The 22,969-nt window shown below is 47.1% G+C and overlaps 1 protein-coding gene across 1 annotated transcript in view; it reads left to right on the top strand.

Moving 5' to 3' along the window:
* SORCS3 (sortilin related VPS10 domain containing receptor 3) overlaps positions 1 to 22,969 on the top strand; it is a 461,180-nt gene that overhangs the window by 337,864 nt on the left and 100,347 nt on the right. Inside the window, exon 7 of the mRNA XM_034776996.1 lies at positions 11,797 to 11,915. Coding sequence (XP_034632887.1) covers positions 11,797 to 11,915 — 119 coding nt within the window. The remainder of the gene's footprint in view (positions 1 to 11,796; positions 11,916 to 22,969) is intronic.

Raw genomic sequence — 22,969 nt, 5'->3', positions numbered from 1 at the left:
CAGGAAGGTGCAGACAGTGACTGGCGTGGGTAGGGGCCTGAGATAGATGCAGACAGTAAGATGCTGATGGGGCTTTTCGAAAATGTGTCAGGACTGGGGATAAACTGGGTTCACAAGTCTCTGAACAGAGTCGTCAGGATGTCTAACTAAAGCTACCCGAGGGGAGCTCTGGGGCCTTTTGAGAAGGACTCTGCTTTCTTTCTCACTTCCTATTCTCGCAAGGGCAAGACTGACTCTTCTCTTCCCTTTTCCTTTCGATTTGCAGTGGAAGTCATTAGGAGCCTTGATGTCAAGTATCTCTCGTGACTGATGTTCACCTGCCATGTGGGTCTGACCTTTTCAGCTTTCTGTGCATTGACAGGTTCGATTGCTCATCCCTCCCGTCAGAGAGGGACCCACCTACTGGAGAAAGATCTCCAGTGTCTCTCTTCCTGTTTATTTCCCTTGCAATCCTCTAAGCATCTTCTAGGCTGCCAGCGGAAGGAGCGGTGAGGCGGGACTCCTTCCCTAGCTCTGTCACTGGCTCAGGGGAAATCGCTTCACTTCTGTCAAATGGGGTGAAAACATACCCACTTCCCAAGTGTGTTTTAAAGCCACGTTAATTAATGTCTGTGAAGTGCTTTGAGATCCTCCATTGTAAGATGCTACATATGATTAGCAGGCATTTACAAGGAGTCCTGCTATCCTGTACCCATAAGGTGGATGGGTCCTCTGGAATCCTAAGTAGGGAAAGTTGGTAGGAGAATTTTTTCACAAGATCATGAAAATAGAAAATGCAAGGCTGTCGCAATCCCTCCAAGCCACTAGGTGTCCACGTTGCTTCACACACAAATGAGCTGAGACAGTAGCACTGTGGTGCATTATAAAGTCCACATACATTTTAAGACAGCCCAAATCCTTGATTGGCTCAGTCTTCCAGTTGGGGCTGCGTGAAACATTTTTTTTTTTTTGCAACGTTGTTTGCAGCTGTAGTTCTTGTGTTCCATTTGTAATGAGATGTGTCCCCTAGAGCAACGACGTAACCAAACCAGACCCCAGGGGTAACCTTCCGTTAACACAAGCACCTCACAACTAATGATGGCCAAATCTTTAAAGGTTCTGTGATATAGTTTGGGCACAAGCACCCGTATGTGTGTCCAAATATCTCCTAGCCTCTTGGCTTTGCAAAACTGGACTGGAAATCTCCTGAGATTTGTGTATTTCCTACCTCCAGCCTTTCTCAGGGCCTCAGCCCTTCTATCGGATTTGCAAGCTGTGTAATCAGTGGGCCAGATCCTCAGTGGGTGTAAATCAGCATTTCTCCATTGAGAACAATGCAGATTTACCCCAGCTGATGATCTTGCCCTGTTGGTACCCGAGTGGGTGTTCATCCATCTGGCCAGACTGTATGGCCAACTCTGCATGAGCTGCAAGCGCACAGGACAAGAAAAGGTTCGGTGTCTCAACTGTCCTTTCTGGTTCTTGTCGCAGCCCTCGAACAAGCCTGTTTATTAACCTAGTTTAAAATGAATGGCTAGAGATAAGCCTCGATCCAAACCACAGAGACTAAGGGGATGTCTGCACTGCCGGTGTGGGGTCTGATTGCAGCTCGGGCTAACTCGGGTGCCGGAGCATTGAAGCTGCAGCAGCGTGGGTTTCAGTGTGAACTAGTGCCGCGAGTGATTACCCAGGGTTCCAGGTGAGCTTGTACCGTCCCGGTTGCCATGGCTGTACTGCTCTGGATCCTGAGCTAGCAGGATTCAAGCCAGCTCAGGTCTATCTACTCGAGTTGCAGTCATGCCCCGAGATTGCAGTATTGACATGCCCTTAGACAAAGTGCAGAGCCAGATTTTGCAGATCAGGACCCACCTCTGTGATCTGTGCCAGTTCTCCTCCTCTCTCTGGTTGCAACAAAAGCACCAGCTGCAAGCAGGCAGCAGGATTTAGCACAGTGTCAGACCAGAGTGTGGCAAACCTTCCCCAAGCCATTCAACCTTCCATTGACTTCCGATCCTTCCTTCTCCCTGGCAGGAGGGCTGGCCCCCTCCAGGCTGCCTTCCTCCCTGCTTGCCCCCAGAAAGCCTCCCAAGCTTGCCTTGAAGGGAGGGTTGAGAACCAGTTGCATGGACAGGCCTTCTGGTAGCATGGAGTCAGTTTGGAGAGGTATTCTTTCAGACTAGAGATGGGACTCGCCGAGTCCCCAAGCTGCTGGAAACCCTTTGAACCCTTTCACCCCCAGGTTTACAGTTTGACCTTCCACCAACCCTGTCCGACTGTATTTACATTTCATGCGCTTTCTGATACAGAGGTGAGCCCAGTCTGCAAATATCCCCAGAAATAGAGGGGTGAGCAAAGCAGGCATGTGCCCAGGCCCCAAACCCAGAGATCAGAGGGTCAAAACCATCCTCAGATAGCTCCAGGCTCCTCCTTTTGCCCAAGAGCTTAATGGTTCATGCTCTGCCCTGCTAGGTGGGATACCCAAGTTGGAGTCCTATTGCCAGACTCTTTGGCTTGTGGTAGGCAGGAGGTTAGCCTACACCATTATAATGGTCCCTTCTGGCCTTGGAGTTCTTGGATTCTGGACTTCCCCAAAGTCTGCGCATGTTCAGATCTGAGCTTTTAATTCAGGTGTGTCTTTAATCTGATCCCTTTGCATTGTGAAATACCTGTTTCCTGCCTTATTGCAGTGGATTCCATCATTTAACCTCCTGCTTGAATGGGGCTATTTCTTAGTATAGCCAGTCATGTTTAATCCTCAATATTCAGTAAATTATCTTTTCATTTCCTGTCAGACCATGGGATAGACTGTCTGCCCCAGGAAGGGAGACAAGCTCATTATTGTATCCAGAGTCTGTCAGGTTTGAAGACTTGTTTTATTTCATCAACTTCATTGCGTTAAATAAAACTAAATAAGAAACAAAACGGAACATAGGCAGAGGGGGGGGGAAAAAACCCTGCCTTTCTGTAAATGTTAAGCAGGTGCCCTTCTTTGTATAAATTTGATTACTAGTGTAACACACTCAAAATGACACATTTCCCAGTAGGCAGAAAGCTGGTTGTCATGTCAACACTTGAGCTTTCCCCCCTCTCTTCCTTCTGTTTTGTGACTTACCATCAGCAAATAACCCAGTGTGTGGGGGGATAAGAATATCCAACCGACTGTGTGGGTGAATGTACTGTGGCAAAGGGCTTCTAAAAATACCACCCTAGACGCATTCCCATTGCTCTTCCCATGCTCGGTGCAGAAAAGATCTGCAGAGAGTCGTGCCATGCATGCTGGGATGTTGCCATCTGTGGGTGACATAACGCTATATGTATCTTAGAAGGTTGTTTTTATTCACCTGTGTTGGGGTGTGCACTGCACACCAGCCCTGATAGGGTTAACGAGGGCCTGAGAGGCCAATTAGGTTACCTGGCATCAACTACAAGAGGGCCAGGTTCATTAAGAGTGAAGCCCAGCTGGGAAGGCCTGGGCCAACACTATAAAGCCAGGAGGCTGAAAGCAAGAAGGGGGCTTCAGGAGAAGGAGGCCACAGTCGTTCCCTGGGGTGAGGATGGTTGTCAGGGACAAAGAGGAAGTCCAGGGGGCAAGTAAGCCCTGAGATTGTGCCCTGGAGTAAGGAGTCTGGCAAGAGCCTAGGCCAGGGAGAAGTAGCCATGGGGAGTAGAATAGGCTTCTGTGGTAAACCCAGAAACAGGCATGTTACCAGAAAAGAGACACATGCAGAGAGCAGGGACCTTGTTACAATTGGTGGGGAAATGCGGGCAGACTATCCCCGCCAGACACAAGAGGAAGATGGGGTCGTTCAGGTAAGAAAACGGAACCAGAGTGTGTGGAACCCTTCAGGTCTATACTCCCATGCTGGCATATGGAGGGGCAGACATGGTTACCTGAGCTCCCTGGGGAGCTCCAGGGGCTGTGGAGGCAGTCCTCCAGCAACATTTGGAGACCCAACCAAGGCAGATGGAGGAGCAAGCTGAGCTGAGAAGGTAGCTGGCGATCTTGGGGAGGCAACAGCGGTAGCTCATAGAGATCCTGAGAAAGGAAACCACCAGGGGTGAGAGGAAGCAGGGGAGGAAAAGGTATACAGGGGCCAGGAGACCAGAGGCACAACCTAGGGTATGTTTTGCCTGTGGTCCACAAGGGCACATAAGAAGAGCATACCCTTGTATGAACTGTGAGGAGAAGGTTATCCTGGGAGAGGTGGGGCTAGACAGAAGGATGCAGAAGCATAGCCTACTGACAAGGCAAGGGTGAGGGTTTGTTTTGGGTGTTGAGAAGCTGGCCATACAAAAAGACACTACCCTCTCAGGAAATTGTAGGGTAGCAAAGGGGAAGGCGTGGGCCCCAGTGATGTAGAAAAAAATGAGTGTGTGTCCTGTATCTGGAGTATGCAAGAGGCAGGCAAAGTAGAAGTGGTGGTGGTGACCGTGGACGTTGCAGACATTGAATCCACGCACTTGGTAGGGGGTTGCACAGAGTTAAAAGATTAGGAGGGAGAAGAACCAGCCAGAAACAGGGACAAGCACAGACCCCGCTGGAAAGGATGCTGTGGGATGTGCTGGAGCAAGCAAAAAGAATTCAGGAGACGCTAAGTAGCTGCAGAACTGGGCTTGTGAGCAGCTGTAGAGGATCAGGAGTTCCTGGGGGAGAAGAACCGGGACGGTATGGAAGAATAGGGCCGACTGTTGCTCAGGCTAGGTAGCCTGGAGAAGGCCCAGCTCCAGCAACTCCAGGGCGGAAGGCATCTATGCCCACATGAGGGACAGTCTTGAGCTGGAGGGTGTGTGCTGGGGTGTGCACCCTACTCCAGTCCTGCTAGAGTTCGTGAGGGCCTGAGAGGCCAGTTAGATTACCAGGCATCACCTGTGAGTGGGAGGGCCAGGGTTCATTAAGAATGAAGCCCAGCTGGGGAAGGGCTATAAAGCCAGGAGATGGAAAGCCGAAAGGGGGCTGTAGTCACTCCCTGGGATAACGTAGGTCATCAAGGAGAAGAAGGAAGTCCAGCGGGAGAGTAAGCCCTGAGATCCGGCCCTGGATTTAAGGGGTCTAGCAAGAGACTAAAAGCAGGTGACGTAGCCATGGGGAGTAGAGTAGAGGCTTCTGTGGTAAATCCAGAAACAAGCACATTACCAAAAGAGACACTAGCGATAGCTCAGTGGTTTGAGCAGTGGCCTACTAAACCCAGGGTTGTGAGCTCAATCCTTGAGGGGGCCAGTTAGGGATCTGGGGCAAAATAAGTACTTGGTCCTGCTAGTGAAGGCAGAGGGCTGGACTTGATGACCTTTCAGGGTCCCTTCCAGCTCTATGAGATAGGTACCTCATACAAGAAGATCTGGAGGACCTTGAAAGAAGGGAGCTTGTAATGTTGCTAGAGCTAGTTTTCCAGATCTAGACAGGAGGAAGCACACATTGCTGGAGTGGAAATATACCGCTGCATGCTTTATTACTGTAAAGTTCTTAGTGCTGGGACTGGAGTGAGTGGGGTAGTTTCTGTTACCCTTTATTTATCAGTGGCACTGCCCAGAACTAACAGTGCGTTTTCCATTGCACTTAAGTTCCCGGTACAACTGCTCAGAACCAGCATTGTAGTCTTGGCCACCTTGAAATTCTTAGTACCTCTGCCCCAAACCCATGCTAGAGCCTCTTACTCTGAAGTCTCCAGTGATGTTTGCCAAAACGAACCTCTACTAGAGGAGTCTCTGCTAACTTCAGGGCCCATTTCTCATCTTTTGTAGGCAACACTTCATTATATTCTCCCTTTCATTTCCCAGGGACTCCTTTCCTTCCTACCAGAGGCTTTCAGTAGAGCTAGGGTGACCAGATGTCCCGATTTTGGGGGGCTTTTTCTTATATAGGCTCCTATTACCCCTCACCCCCGTCCTGATTTTTCACACTTGCTGTCTGGTCACCCTAGTGGAGCTGTGCTAGAGAACCTGGAACTTTGCAAAACCTGGCCAGTCTTGGGCTTGAGTATGGAAACACAATTAGCTACATTTAATAGAAACATGAATGGGGTCCCAAGAATCTTCCATCGAAACACAGAGCAAAACCTTTGGCTGACTCTGGAGAGGCTCAGACTCCGAGGCTGGCAGCAGGCTTTCAGGGCCAAAAGATCCTATCTATGTGCAATACTTGGAGCTTAAACCGATGGTTTTATATTAACTTCCCTTTTGCCATTTTGGGTTCTAGGCAGCTGGACTTTCCAAATGAATCTCAAGGGCTGTGAAGTGGCTTCACGTGGTGTGAACCAAAACCATGGCATCTTGTTCACCTCACTTCTTGGAAACTCTCTATTTTCTCATATTTTAAGTGTCCTTGCTTTTTGTAGAGAAGTCTACAAGTACTTGACACTCAAGGGCGCAGAAAACTTCCTTTGTCTAGAAGAAATGTGCCATCATGGTAGGTGTCCTCCCAGTGCTGTTTTCATTTTGTCCCTCAACTGGGAAGCAGTGTAAAGGCCAGCGTTCCCAGTTTGGTCCCTGGCAGGGGTGCTGAAATTTAATTTTTATCGTGGGGGTGCTGATGATGGAAACCATGTATTTGGTGTTTGTTGTTACTACTTCAAGCCAGGGGGTGTGGCAGCACCCCTAGTGCCAGCACCCCTGGCTGGCTACGTGACTGTCAAGTTTACTTACGTGGCTGGTGCAATTTTTGCTTTGTAAAACCCTCTGTGCTGCTCCGAGTACAAGGACGCTGTGTATAATTCTGTCCTATCCGATACATCCCCATTTAGACACACAGGACCTAAATAACACTGTGCCTTTCTAGGACACTTTCTAGCCAAGGATCTCAAAGCATACTAAAGAATTCAGCCTCATCTCTCTCCCTGCTTGGTCACTTTTTTACATGTTGAGAAACGGAAGCAAAAAGAGGTTAAGTGAATTACCCAAAGTGACACAAAGATAAGAACAGCCATATTGGGTCAGACCATGGTCCATCTAGCTCAGTATCCTGTCTTCTGACAGTGGCCAGTGCCAGATGCTTCAGAGGGAATGAACAGAACAGGGCAATTCTGAGTGCTCCATCCCCTGTAGTCCAGTCCCAGCTTCTGGTAGGTGGATGTTTAGGGACACGGGGTTGCATCCATGACCATCTTTGCTAATAGCCATTGAGGGATCTATCCTCCATGAACTTATCTAGTTCTTTTTTGAAGTGTTACTTTTGGCCTTCACAGTATCCCATTGCAAGAGTTTCCACAGGTTGACTGTGTGTTGTGTGGAGAAGGACTTCCTTATGTTTGTTTTAAACCTGCTGCCTATTAATTTCATTGGGTGACCCCTCGTTCTTATGGTTATGTGAAGGGGTAAATAACACTTCCCTAATCACTTTCCCTAATCTCACTTTCACTTTCTCCCCGCTGTTCATGATTTTGTAGACCCCCCCCTTAACTATCTCTCTTCTAACAGTCCCAGTCTTTTTAATCTCGCCTCGTATGGAAGTTGTTCCATACCCCTAATCACCTGTGTTGCCCTTCTCTGTACCCTTCTGTCAGAATCTTGAAGAAAACCCCCCATCTCCCAGTCTAGTGACTTCAACATGAGACCATCCTTCCTCTCAACCACGTGCTTCCGCAGACGAAGAATCTCATTCTGTCCCAGCGGCAATTTCTCTTTTAGACTATACATAATAACACAGTAGCACATAACTAATAGCTAAAAGCACAACAACCTATAGCAGTACCCTGGAGAAGGCTAATCTCCATCTGGCTAGTACCCTGATGCAGCCATTTTGTTTCAATTACCTGTTGAGTTCCATTTCTCCTTTGGTCAAAACTGCGATGACTTTGCCCAACTCACTTTGCAGGGCAGTCCCGTATTACAGGTGGCACATCGGTGAGAGAGCCATGGTGCTGCATTAATGCAGCCAGCTCTCAAGGGAGTCATTGGTCTGAGCCTATTGACGGGCAGGCCCATTCCCAGCAGCAGCTCCAGTGAAAGGTTAGCAAGTTTGTTTTTTCCTCATGTGCTCTGGATTGCTGAACGCCTCAATCAACAAAGTTGTGGTGCTTTTTTGAGCATCTCTGCACATCAGCATTTTCCACTGACTTGAGCAAGCATTTAGATCTTAGAATGTGGATACAGTTCCTGGGTCCAAGATGAAAACCCTTCTTGTCTGACCTCACATTCCTTTCTTTTCCCTCCCCTTCCCAAGCTTAGCTGGTAAATGTGATCTTCAGGGGCGAGAGCAGAGCTGTCAAGGGATCAGAGTAATGGCTTGTGTGGCCTGGAAGGCTTACTACAGCATTAATCATTACCTAATTTATTTTTTCCTTTTCCATTGCACTGGCAGGCCTGTGCCTGACTACTAATGGCTAGAGGCCATCACCTTAGATCTCCACAGCGTCCCTAGGAAAAAACAGGTGGCTTAAGAGGAGCTTTCCTTTTGAAGCCTTGCTGTCAAGGAAGGGACTGTGGCCTCCTGCCCTATATTTCCAGTGCTGCTGCTTGACCTGCTGTGCAACCTTGGACCGGGCCTCAGTTTCCCCATGTGACACACTGATGTAATATACTTACCCACGTCATGAGGGTGTTGGGAGGCTTCATGTCTATGAAAAGTATTGAGGTAATAGAAAGTAGGCAGAGCACCACTGACCAGACCACATCATTGCCTTCTCTTAATTGATTGACCCAGTTCCACTTGCATCAAGTTTAAGACTCTTGTCCATAACTACCATGCCCTGCATGGCTCCATACTGACTTGCCTACATCTTGGGTCAGTCTCTTATTGGATTCTCCCTGCACCGCATGCCTGTTTATTAATCTACCTACTGAACTGGGTCCTTCCCTGTACTACTTATTCATGTCCTCCTCCTGCTCCCAGGCCTTCTCAGAAGCAGCCTCCAAGTCATGGAATGATGTTCCAGTCCTGGTGTGATGGCCCCACCACCTTCTCCTAGAGCTGCCTCTTAAAGGCTCTGAACAGATCCTGAGCTAGTTTAAATCAGGATAGTTCTATTGAAGTCAATAGAGCTAAATTGATTACTCAATGAGGTACACAGTGAAAGTATGTGTTGAGGGGTGGGGGAGGAATATAGATTTGGGGCCTTTATCTAAAACAACTCCTTTCTTCGCATCTATTCTTATGTCTTCTAGACCAGTGGTCTCCAAACTTTTTTGATCGCGCACCCCTATCAGTAAAAATTTTTTGAGCACGCACCCCCAATATATGTATATTTATTTATGTATAAATTATATACATGTACTATTGTACTCATATATTATGTACATTATAAAACATACACAAAAATAGAAATTAAAAAAGGATGAGATAAATATGAAATAAACAATATTTTTAAAATATTTTTTTATTTTATTTTATTTATTAATGGTACAAAAAACCTTTTTGCTTAGTGAGAGCAATGTGATTGAATATGCTTCATTATTTCTGAAAATCTTGGTTTAACACTTTGTGATACAGCGATTCGAAGGTCTGGATTAGGGTTAAGGTATGGGAGGGAGCTCAGGGTGGGGGTGGGAGGGAGTTAGGGTGCGGGAGGGCGCTCAGGGTGGGGGTGCGGGGTCTGGGAGGGAGTTAGGGTGTGGGAGGGGGCTCAGGGTGGGGGTGCGGGGTCTAGGAGGGAGTTAGGGTGCAGGAGGGCGCTCAGGGTGGGGTGCGGGGTCTAGGAGGGAGTTAGGGTGCGGGAGGGCGCTCAGGGTGGGGGTGCGGGGTCTGGGAGGGAGTTAGGGTGCAGGGGGGCGCTCAGGGTGGGGGTGCAGGAGGAAGCTCATGGCTGGGGCAGGCAGGAGGTGCAGAGCACTTACCTGGGGCAGCTCCTGTTTGGTGCAGGGGGTGTGCAGGTGGGTCTGCGCAGCGCGGCACCGCTCCCATGGCCGCGATTCTGGGCAGGCAGGGACACCCAGAATGCGGGGGCTTTAGGGGCTGCAGGGCCCTGGGCTAAGGGGGCCCCGGGCCCTGGCCTGCAGCTCTAAAGCCCCTTTCAGAATGTGACCCTGCGAGCACGGGTTGGAGGACTCTGGAGGAGCAGAGGCAGCCGTGCAGCCAGCGGCTGGAGAGAAGCGCGCTTTGAAGGGGAAAGCACTGCTTCTCTCTGGCCGCTGGCTGCACGGCTGCCCCTGCTCCTCCACGGGCCGGAGGACTCAGGGCCACATTCCGAAAGGGGCTTTAGAGCTGCAGGGCAGGCCCCCGGGGCCCCCTTAGCCCAGGGCCCTGCAGCCCCTAATGTTACCCTGGGTTCTTTCAACCCAAAGCTCTTGGTAACTTTTACTCTGTGCGAGGAGGTGTCAGGAAATAAATCAGGGGCGACACGGCCGTCCGACCGATAGATGGCTGGCACAAACAGGACAACACAAAAGTGCTTTCACTTAAAGCTAAACTTTACTTAGACTTAAGCACTTCCGCACTTCCGCAACAAGATTAGTAAAACACCCCCAATCCTTGATAATTACCAAAGCTGAATGTGGCTCTCGAGTGGCACAGTAGCAACCCGTCTGCCAGTGGGGAACACAAGATGCATCCAGAGGGAGAGACCAGTCCCGAAGCGTCCCCCAGAGGAGTCCCACTATCTCAAGCTTTCCCCCTTTATTTATACATTAGTAATAGAATGACATGTCCCTTAAAGAAACCTTGTCAAGCAAGCAGTTCCAATGGGCAAGCAAGAGACTCCTTCTGATTATTGATTAACCAGGTGTGGGTTTTTCCAGCGCTTGCAGTCTTGAGACCCCAATAGACATTCCTGGGGCACATCCTGCTCTTTTAAAATGCATGTATCAGCAACTTGAACACAATTCTTATCAGGAAGGACGTGGGGTCAAGCTGCCCTTTCTGTGGCACCCAAAACCCCCTCCCCTTCTGCCTTGGTCAAGCTGAGATTGCTGAATGGCCAATTTACAGCTTGCTGACTAGGCCGCTTTTAACACTAAGCCATAGGGGTTTCAGGCACTTTACTGGTTTGCCAAAATCTCCCCGTACACTTAAGCCCCTGCGTTCCGAGTGGCCTTGCCTGCTGTGGGGGTCAGCTTCCCCGCTCACTTGCTCCCTCCCTCCTCTGGCTGCCCCCCTTTTTTTTCCCCTCTGGCGGTGCTCCTCCTACCACGCCCCCCAATGGATCATCTTGCGCACCCCCTGCGGTGCATGCACCCCACTTTGGAGACCACTGTTCTAGACTGTAAGCTCTGTGATCTGCGCTAGCTGTCGATTAACTTCTGGAGGAAGTTGTAAGGTTTATCATGACCAAACCCGATATGGATTGGCTGCTGGCTTTCTCTCTCTCTGTGGGATACCACAAAAGCTGGGGTCAGCCAAGAGGCTTGAGCTAATGACTTCCTGGGTTGAACAGAAGGTGGCAGCGCATTTCGTATGAGAGGCTAGACCCTGGAACTGATTTCCTTCCTCGGCCATCACAGGCCAGATCTGCTGACATTCAGGGTACGCTGCAAGGCTCATCTATCTCCTCAGGGCTCGGATGATTTGGGGAGAGGTTATGAGTGAGTCTGAATAGGCGTATGTGGTGGATAGAAGGAGAGCAGTCTGGTGGGTGGGAAATCTTTTTCTATGCCTTGGGGGCCTAATGAATTTTTGATGTGTTTATAAGGAGTACACAGAGTTTAGACCCTGGATAGAAGTGGGTGCAGTGGTTTACATACGGGGGGTGGAATTTCTTCCTGACCTAATCAGGTGATCATCTGATGCCCTGAAGCATGAGGATGGCAAACACATTTAACTTTAACATCCAGGATACAGTAGCCCAGGCTGACATTTCCATTCTGTGCCCTTCTTTTGAGCTGCTTATTACGTTTTTGGACCATGAGCTCCTGGGCAGGAATTTCTCATGTGTGCCTATGCTCCTATTACAGACGCCCACTATATAACCTGTCGGATCCAGGAGTGCTCGGAGACTACCAGAAGCGGACCGTTTTTGCGCTCCATCGACACCAACTCACTTGTTGTCCAGGATGAATATGTCTTTATTCAGGTACATTGACACAATATCTGAGGGGAGTGGGTGCGTGGTGTGGCAGGCTGGGGCTAGGTAGATCCTGTGCTATACAGCATGTTTTCTTCTTCCTGGAGGGAGGAAGGATGGTTTAGAGGTAAGGCATGGGACTGGAAGTCAGAAGGCCTGGGAACAATACCTGACTGGCACAGATTTACTGCATGGCCTTGGGTAAGTTGACTGATCTCTCAGTGCTTTAGCTTCCTTATCTAATATGATGATTCTTACCCACCTTACAGGGCAGATCGTAATTCCCCAAATGGAAGGTGCAGACTGTTGTTATGGTTGTCTGGAAAATGCCACGGAGCACCTGTTAGCAAACCATGGCCTTGATAGAGAGGGCAGAGAAACAGTGTCCGGTGAAGACAATGTTGAGTGAGCAGCCATTGAGGCAAATAGAAGAGTTGACCAGGCTTGACAGTCAAACAAGGAGGCAGAGAGCTAATGGGTCAGACAGGAGATCAGCTTGGAAGGCAAAGTGACTAGAGAGGAAGGCAGGGGGATTTGGGAAGAGAGGAAGATATAAGGCTGAATCAAAGGGAAAGAAGGTTGGGAGAGGTGGGGGGTGGATGACCACCCTGTGGATGGGGAAGGGAGAACCCAAAGGAGGAGACTGCCCAAGAAGGCAAGGGGCTGGTGGAACAGCCCAACTGCTCCCCAGCATGTCCCATGGGGACAAACCAGGGGGAGGGGGTGAGAGAATGGCCACCCTATGAGAAAGCAGCTGCAGAGGAAGTTTCATCCAGGTGGAGACCAGGATCCAGGTTTTTGTGAATGGGAGAGGATTGAGCAATGAAGACCTTGAGGATGGTGGTGATCTTAGAGTCACAGAGTTCAAAGCCAAAAGGGACAACCAGATCATCTGGCTGATCTCCAGTATAACGCAGGCCTTCATCGCCACGCAGCCACTCCCACACCCATGCCACCAACCAGAATTAGACCATAGTACTACAGCCCTCGGGAGGCTAAATTATCGTGTGCCACAAGCCAAGAACAGGAGGTACCCAGGTGCACCAGCGCCCGAGAGCCCTGCAATGGCAGAGAAATGATTTGGTGAGAGAGAGGCCCAGATGATCCAAGCAAGTTTTGACAGAGATGAAGCTGATGTTTTGGGTGGGAGGATGGGGGTAGGATAACAAAGAAACAGGCTTGGCCCTTCAAGAGCTCTCTCTTTTTGCAGAGCGGGTGGGCTTTTTGTTCTTTTGTTTTCTTTAAAATTATGCAAAATCGCTTCTTCTATTGGGGAAAAAAAATGAGCTTTTCCAAGTGATTGTTTAACTGGGGAGATCACTAGCTCAGTGCCGGGGGCAGGGTAGAGCTCCTTTGATGTAATTAGCACTTCTGCCTCTAGAAAATATACTAGCGAATCTTAATAACCTATGTGTCTGCAATTGGAGACACCCATAGATCTTTTGGTAAACATCTACTGTACACCAGACCTCTGAGAGAGCCTGCATTAAACTGGCTTTTTATTTCGGCAGTCTAGAGCGTTCCCAGGCTCCTGTGTCCCTTTCCGGCTTACAGCACATCTGATAAGAGTTTATCATTCTGTAGCTCTCAACGGCACTAGAACAAGGCCTGGGATGTTGAACTCTTTGTATGGGTGATGGGGAACCCTGCGTGGTGTGAGCATTTGTCTGCCTTAAATTGGCAACCACTGGAAATGGAGCGCTTGGGGGCTCAAATTAATAGTCACTAATTACTCCAAGTAAAAATATTTGGCAACACTTTAAATGAGGTGTCTTAAATGTACTTCGCTCTGCATTTCATTTAGACTTAATTGGCAGATTTTTTTTTATATTATTTTGAACGTTAAATAACTTACAAATTACCATTTAAGAACGTGTTGAGCTTTAACAGCTGCATTAGAGATATGTGCGCAGGCCTTGATTCTGATCTCACTCTATGCCCAGAATGAATCAGGAGATATAGATATAGATGTCCGCTGGTATATTCAGCTATCTAGATATCCACCAGTGTATATCCAGTGTAACTGAGTTCATCATTAGGCTAGCGAGGTCAGATCCTCAGCAGGAGTAAAGTTGTGTGGCTCAGTTTACCTCCAAACGAAGCTAACAAGATGTTAGGGTGCATAATATGGAAAATGTTATGATGAGTGGCTTGCCCTCCTCTGGAATGCTGCGTGCAGTTAGTGACCACCTTAAAAAGATATTGCAGAATTCGAAGAGGTGCAGAGGAGGGTGAATGAGAATGATTAGAGGTTTTGAAAATTATAATATGAAGAGAGATTGAAATGATGGGGATTGTTTAGTGTGGCAAGAAGATGAATAAGAGAGGACACAGTAAACGTATATTATGATGGACTCAATTAAAGAAGGAGTGGCCACATTCCAGTTGTCATTCATATGAATGATAATACTAGATAATACTTAGACCCACCATGAGTGCAGGGGACTGGACTAGATAACCTCTCGAGGTCCCTTCCAGTCCTATGATTCTATGAATTAAACTCATCACACACTGAATAGCTATCAGATTGATCTGTTATTTCTAAGATGCCTAGCATAGTCATATCTGAGCTTGGACAATAATGCATAAGTTATATACTTAAGACAAAATCCCACCCTCAGTTACACCTGTCAAATCTCATTTAAATTAATGAGTTTACTGTGCTGTTGCCAAAGCCGGAACTGGGTTCGTATTGTATCGCTGCAACATCATCTAAAAATTGCCCTTTGCAAAAAAAAAAAGCCATTTGCAAAAATAACCCCAAAATATATTATTTTAACATGCTTTCGAATAACTACTTTCAAGGGGGTCTGTGAGTCATTCAGCTGCAATATCTCCATTAAAATCAGTGTCGTTTTTTCCACTACATTTTCATCAAGTAGAGAATGCCTATAGTTTTCTCTGTAGCTGTAGTGCACGGCCCATCCTGCCTGTGTCTACTTGTGACCAAAATGGTTTCACTTTCTGAATCCAGCCTTGGAGATGATCCACAGACGCCTATCAGATTTGGATTGCTGTTAATTACTTGAGTTGTTGCTCTAGTCTCCTGGATAAAGCTTACATTGTAAACTCTTTGGGTGGGGACAGTCTTTTTGTTATACCTGTGCATGGTGCCTAGCAGAATGGGGCCCTGATCCCTGTTTCAGATCTCTGGGGATTTCCACATTACAGAGCTGGTTGGAAATGTGTTTTCTTTCCAGGGAAACATTTTGAAGGTAGCTATTCATTTTCCCCTCAATTTTTCAGAGACTTTTTCAGGTGATCAAGAACCAAAGTTTTCAAAAACTGAAACATTTATTTTTTTCAGTAAAGCCCGAAAAGACTTTAAAATGGAGATTTTTCTCATGACAATTTCCACTTGGCTGAAGAGTCATTTTTGCCCCCTCTACTCCCTCCCCCAAAAACCCCTCATTGAAAAATTACCTACCAGCTATAAAAACAATAATAATCAAGTGCTCTGGGATGTGTAGCATGAAGATTCTAGTTTTCCTTGATGATGTTCTCCTAGCATATCAGATGTTCTGCTAGTTTAGCTCATCATCTGGTTAATACCCCTGTGCTCCCACGTCTATCAATATCTGCAGGGGTCCGGAGGGAGGGTGGGGCTATTTAGAACTTTGGACCAGAACTCGGCCATTCTCTTTGAACCAACTATAACCCATGAGCACTGAAGGACAGAGATGGGGCGAGGCAATTGCATGCTAATTGCGTCGTTTTAGGATGGTAGGGCGTGGTGTGGGTTGGATAGCCCCAAACACAATGCAGGCTAACATGGTCTGAACTCTGGTTTAGACAGGGTTCTACAGGGCAGCAGAGTAAGGAAATTGGTGGGTGTTCTTCTGGATTAGAAACTAGAGATGAGTCCATACCAAATCCTCAGATCCAACCCTCTCTGAACCTTGGGGAAGCTTGGCTCCTTATTTGAACTTTGTGGCTGGTGGCCGTTCTCTCCAGTGGACCAAACCAGCCCTTTGGAGCTGAACACCCTCCACCGCGGGAAGAACTTGGATCTGAATGTGGTAGCAACCCTCCTGCCTCAATCTTCGATCAGTAGGGATTGCTATTTGCCTCAGGATCCGCTTCATTTCCACTTCAAATTGGAAGCTCCCTGCACCATTAACCAAAGGGACACATGATGGGGAGTAATAAATAATCATTATCCCAGCCTTTTTAAAGAGCTGGACCATAGACTCCCTTTCCTCCTGCAGCCCATGTGGCATATTTATTCAGCTGCTTAGGAGCATGTAGGATGTAATTCTAATGAGAGCTGTGTGGCTAGCCCAGAAGTGCACAGACACTGGCTAGTTAACCGTTGTTAATATCTATCACTCTGTCTCTCTTGCCATTCCTCCTCCTATCTGGCCACCTTCTACTGTATTCCATTTGTTGTTCAGTTTCCTGGGCACCTTTAAAACTGGGCTTTTCTCTCTCGACTCTGGTTTCCCCCAAATCAAGTGATTCTCTGATCGGTGGCTGCTCTGAGCACCTGACCTGTGTTCAGCGACTCCCTCCAATCAATCACTGTTGCTGTGACAGCAGCGCGACTTGAGAACCGCTGCTGTATTGCCTGCTCTGGTTGCAAATGATGATGATAAGGGAGTTAAGACAGAGATGTTAAGGGCAGGGGGCAGTTTGACTATGGCTGGCATTCTTCCTGATTCAGACGGTGTCTGTGGTATTATCACGTGCGAGCAGGGAGCAGTCGCTTTGTCATTAGCAGCCTGGAGGTTCGGTGCTGTGAGAGCAAACTGCTCTGAAAACTGATGTTCTTCTGGAGGACTGGATTCTGGGTGGAATGTGGGAAATTTAGGGCAAAATTCTCCTCCACTGTCTGCACTACCAGTCACTTGTCTAGAAGGATGGTGGTTAGGGTCCTAGCCTAGGATTTGAGAGACCTGGGTTCATTTCTCTGCTCTGCCATACAGGGGCGGCTCTAGATTTTTTGCTGCCCCAAGCACGGCAGGCAGGCTGCCTTTGGCAGCGCGCCTGCGGGAGGTCCCCAGTCCCATGGATTCGGTGACATGCCTGCAAGAGGTCCACCGGTCCCACGGCTTCGGCGTACCCGCCGCCAAATTGCCGCCGAATCCGCGGGACTGGCGGACCTTCCGCAGGCAAGCCGCCGAAAGCTGCCTGACTGCCGCCCTCGCAAGGACTCGCAGGCCGCCCCCCGCAGCTTGCCGCCCCAGGCACGTGCTTGGAGCGCTGGTGCCTGGAGCCGCCGCTGCTGCCGCATAAGATCAGCTATGCTGGGTCAGACCAAAGGTCCACCTAGCCCAGTATCTAAGTCTTCTGAGAGTGGTCAATGCCAGGTGCTTCAGAGAGAATGAATAGAACAGGTAATCATCAAGTGATCCATCCCCTGTCGTCCATTCCCATCTTATGGCAAACAGGCTAGTGACACCATCCCTGCCCATACTTCCTGTGTGACCTTGGGAAAGTCACTTAGTCTCTCTCTGAGGCACTATACGCATAAATCCGATAACAAAGATTGTGAAGACCTGAACCCATTTTGCATGCAAAAGGCCTGACTCACTTCAAATAGTTACTTCTATTGGTATCAGTGAGAGCAGTTAGCCCTAGAAATTCCACGGAATTATTTCTGCCCCCAAATGAATGTGGCTTATGCATTGTGGGACCTCTGATAGCTCCTTCTGGCATAAATATTGGCTTTTTAATGACTACCAGCATAGGAATCAAATTAATAGAGCTGGTCACAAACTTTCAGTTGAAATGTTTTTTCACTGGAAAAGGGCTTGTTTGACTAAATGGAAATTTTAGTGAAAAATTCCAATGTTTATCCAAAATTTGGGGGTTTCTATTGAAAACCAAAACATTTTTGTTCGTCAGGTCTACAATGAAAACCTAAAAAATGTGGACGCTCTTCCAACAAAAACAAAAAGAATGCACGTTGAAACTTTTTCATGAGGGGAAAATGATTATTTCCCCACTAGCTCTATAAATTTAACATCTCAAAAAATAACTAATAAAAATGGCCTATTAATCTCATGCTGTGTCTTACAGGCTCTGACTTCAATTCAGGAAAACACTTCATCACATGACTTCAACAGGACTTAAGCGTGTGCTTCAAGTTAAGCATGTGCTTAATACTCTCCTAAATAGGCATGCTTTTCTGAATCTAAGCCAGTGGTATCAGGTGAGCAGATGTTGGTCCCACAGTACAATTGGCACAGGCTGCACCTGTTATGTGGCTACTTGATGTCATCTCCTAGGACTGTCAATGTAACAACTTCAACAAGCAACAAATTCACTTGGAGACAAACAGGACTTGCCTTCCACCTAGGGGAGAGAGGGATTTTTTTTTACCATGAAATCTCACAGCAATGAAACTAGATGGGATGGGGAGTTAAACTTTTGATTTCCCCAGCTTGGATCATTCTCTCTATTTTCATGGAAGTTAAATACACCATGTTCGAATAGATATCTTTTTTCCTCCATTTTTTTTTAACTGGGAGACAAAACGTCTTAACAGAAATCAATCCACACAATTTATTTTTAACTTCTCCCTCCTTAGCTGGGATTGATTTTTATCTTCGCAATCAATGGCAGAGAGAGCGGCTTGGTGGGACAATGGTGTTCTCTTTGACTTATCAGGTCTGGTCCTTGAGATTTCTATTGAAGAAATTATTAAAAACTGATTGTGAAACTAATAGGATGAAGACTTTTAAATGATGAACTTGATTACATCTGTTTTACTGGTGAATAATGCCTGCCAGAGCTGATCTTCTGCTACTCCCATTTAAAATACAAAACGAAGCTCTGATGGGGGGAGACAAGAATCCTGGTCTACACTGGGGCGGGGGGGTGTTGATCTAAGTTACGCAACTTCAGCTACGTGAATAACATAGCTGAAGTCAATGTACTTAGACCTACTCACCGCGGTGTCTTTACTGCGGGGAGTTGACTGCTGCCGCTCCCCCGTCGACTCTGCCTGCACCTCTCGCGGCGGTGGAGTACAGGCGTTGATGGGAGAGCACACGGGGGTCAATTTATCGCGTCTAGACTAGACACGATAAATCGACCCCTGATGGATCGATCGCTGCCCGCCGATCCGGCGGGTAGTGTAGACATACCCCGAGAGAGAGTGCTAGTTAAAACCCTGTGTAAGGCAGTGCCATAAAGGAATAGGAGCAATGAGTAGTTAGGTGCTTTCCTATTTGCTGACACGTCTACTTCCCCCGTTCCTGGCACTGTTTCATCTGTACCATGGCAAATATTATTGAATTTGGAACTCAAAGCTCAACAGCTGTTGGTAAAAATTGATTAACTTTTTCTTTTTTTTTTTTTTGGTTTTTTATTTTGTTTCTAGGGGGCTTTTTATTCCATAGTTTATTTCTCTCTTTCTCCCCTTGACACGTTGTCTGCGACCTCAACTGCATTTGCAGCAGGAGATGTAAAGTCCTTGGCAGACTGAAAAATGTTTCCTCTGAAAATCCTTCAAAAGGAGATTTAATGTGTACAATCGTGTGCATTTCCAGTCGGTTTGTGTGCAGGGAAATTGCACGGTTTCCAGGCGTAACGCTGCCTGTGCTGTCGGTTTGATGTCTTAGGTGTAATTGTGTGCACGTTTACTACACGAGTTGTCATTAAAAAAGTCAAGTATTTCACCTCTCTCTACTGCATAGCTGTATCTGAGCTCCACAGTATATTTTATTCAAAGCAGAGAGGACAGCATCTCGGGTAATGTGACTGTGTGCTATTTCAGTTACCTGATTGATTGCTGACTTCAGTAGGAGGGTGCTCAGAACCTAGCAGCATTAAGCCTTTATGTGTCTACACTATAAAATCGTAGAAGATTAGGGTTGGAAGAGAGCTCAGGAGGTCATCTAGTCCAACCCCCTGCTCAAAGCAGGACCAACCCCAACTAAATCATCCCAGCCAGGGCTTTGTAAAGCCGGGCCTTAAAATCCTAGATAGATACATAAATAACGTATAGCATATATAGATGTCTACATACCATGAAAACACAATTCCATACTAAAGCAGTCAACGTAGCAGCCTGTAGGCTTAATATGGCATGATCCTATTATGCTAAATTCCCAAATATAATTCAGAGAATGCTGTGGCATTTTCCCACTGCTTCTGAGCTGTGGGCTTCTGCCCTCTCATTATAGTGTAGTTTCATTACTGGGAAGAGCTGGCTCCCTGTTATCAGAAAGCAAAGGGATCCGCTGAAGGCAATAATTCTTGGTAAACAGGTGTCTAGTGCCTTATTCTGAACTACTATCCAAAGAATGACTGACAGAAGGGAGCTGGGAGTTTAGTTTTATAATATAGTAGTTGTCCCCATTCACTGCACTGGAGAAAAAGGAAAGAGGAAAAAGTTGGGGCATAGGAAACTACCCCATTTTGGCTGGTAAAATAGTAGTTTTGTTTTATGTTTAGTCAGAGGAATAGTACCTTAGACACAAATCCTCAAAGCTATTTCATTGCCTAACTCCCAGTGAAATCCTAAAAACCTTTGACGATCTCCTGCTTAGCCCACTGGCCAATGCCAATGCCGTGTTTGTACTAGGTTCTCTGTCTTTCCGAACACACCATCTGTTGGTCACTTCAGTCCCGCTTTTCTGCTAGACACGTCCCTTCCCCATTATCGTGAACCATTCAGCTCCATGATCTGTGCAGAGGGGAGGCCAGAGTGTAGAGTAGTGGGGCTGCCCTGTCATGACTGGGATGGGGGAGGCCTGGCTTAGCAGATAAGACCAGGGGTCAGGCCTAGTGGTCAAAGTAGGAGTCAGGAGTCGAGTCAGGGATCAGGAATCAAGCCACGGGTCAAAGCGGAGTCAAGTCAGGAATCGGAGCCAGGGAACGAGTGCAGGGTCTGTTGCAGTAACAGGCCAAGTACTTCCAGGTTGCCCAGACAGCTTCCTGGAATTCCTTCCATGCTTAAATAGTGTGCTGGGGCCAATCACAGTTTTTGGGGGGTGCTGTCAATCGGATCTTCTGTGGTTGGCACTTCCTGTGGTGCTTCGTCCCCCTACAGCGTTTATAGGGGATGGATCGCAGGTCTGTCGTGGCTGCGGGTTGGCAGCGTGGAAGCGTCAGTCATTTAGAGCCCTGCAGGCCTGGGATCTAATCCTCCAGCTTCTTACATGCCCTAAGCTTAGGAAACAGCCTTAGCAATGCTGTGTGACTGCTTCTTTGCCTGTGCTATGCCCAGCTCCAACCACTGCTTGGCTACTAGCCCGTATGTTCCTTCAGCATTTCTTCAAATTATCTGAGCATCGGGAAGAGGATAGACCCCCTTTAGAACAGTGATTACAAGCCAGCTTGGAGCTCTGGACCTCATGTTGTTCTAAAACACCACTTGTGACCACAAAGAGGGGTGGCTACTAAAGACTACAGTTCCCAGTAACAAGGCTGTTGAGAACAAAATAGAGCAATGCATGCTGGGATCTGTAGTCTTTGAGGGCCACTTCTGGCTACTTGAATCATAGTGAAACTTTGGATACTGGGACCTGACTACCAGGCCTCTATATTAAAACCAAAGGCAGCTGCATTTTTTCCCCAGTCCCTTTGCTTCTGTCAAATGGCCTGTGTAATTTTTGGTTAAGCAAAGTTTCTTCTGCCTTAGGCTTAAAAAAAAAAAAAAAAGATGAAAAGGCATTTCCTTCAATGTAGCATTCGGGTGCAGGAGTCGAGCGTTGTTCTTTTCACACCACAGAAAATTCAGAGCTGATTGGATTCCATAGTAATTCTTGCATAATTCTGTTTACTTGCTTGAAATAGAGGCTATGGAACTGTCAAGTGAGTAATGATGTGTGATGGGCCAGCATATGTAATTTCTTCTTTCTATGGAAGTTTCCCATGTTCTCATGCGGCTACCAAAATAAATAAAACCAAGATCAAACCAACCCTTCTCTGGAAACACAAGTGAGAACAGATTTGAAGAGGAGGTAGAGCCAGCCCTGGAAAGGGGAAGAGAGAACACAACTCAGGAAAGACTGAGGTGTTTAATAGCAAACACATTTTGTCGAAGGAATCCTTTCCACTGGCCAGCATCACAATTAAACCTGTAAAATAGAAATCCAGAAAATTATATTAATGAGTCAGTCATTAGCAAAGGAGAAGGAAAAAGACAAACCTGGCTAATTCTGTGCTGAGCACGACTGATGAGCATAGAGCAAATAACTGGGTGACATTCATCATAAAAAGCAGTGTTGGCGGAAACAGCTATAATAATCTCCTGGATTTACAGTGCCAGCAAGTTTGTTTCTAGGAAAAGGAAAAGTTCACCAAAATAAATTAAAATAAACCATGCTGGAAGGGCATAACGAGTGGAGTCCCGCAGGGATCAGTTCTGGGTCCGGTTCTGTTCAATATTTTCATCAATGATTTAGATCATGGCAGAGAGTACACTTATAAAGTTTGCAGACGATACCAAGCTGGGAGGGCTGCAAGTGCTTTGGAGGATAGGATTAAAAATTCAAAATGATCAGGACAAACTGGAGAAATGTCTGAAGTAAATAGGATGAAATTCAATAAGGATAAATGCAAAGTACTCCACTTAGGAAGGAACAAAATGGGAAATGACTGTCTAGGAAGGAGAACTGCGGAAAGGGATCTGGGAGTCCTAGTGGATCACAAGCTTAATATGAGTCTACAGTGTAACGCTGTTGCAGAAAAAGTGAACATCATTCTGGGATGTATTAGCAGGAGTATTGTAAGCAAGACACGAGAAGTAATTCTTCCGCTCTACTCCGCGCTGATTAGGCCTCAACTGGAGTAATGGGTCCAGTTCTGGGCGCCACATTTCAGGAAAGATGTGGACAAATTGGAGAGAGTCCTGAGAAGAGCAACAAAAATGATTAAAGGTCTAGAAAACATGACCTATGAGGGAAGATTGAAAAAATTGGGTTTGTTTAGTCTGGAGAAGAGAAGACTGAGAGGAGACATAATAACAGTTTTCAAGTATTTAAAAGGTTGTTACAAGGAGGAGGAAGACAATTTGTTTTTCTTAATCTCTGAGGATAGGACAAGAAGCAATGGGCTTAAGCAAGGGAGGTTTAGGTTGGACATTAGGAAAAATTTCCTGTCAGAGTGGT

Source organism: Trachemys scripta, chromosome 7 (assembly GCF_013100865.1).
Source record: "Trachemys scripta elegans isolate TJP31775 chromosome 7, CAS_Tse_1.0, whole genome shotgun sequence".
NCBI classification, from domain to species: Eukaryota; Metazoa; Chordata; order Testudines; family Emydidae; genus Trachemys; species Trachemys scripta.
This window is presented reverse-complemented; position numbering and strand designations above follow the sequence as displayed.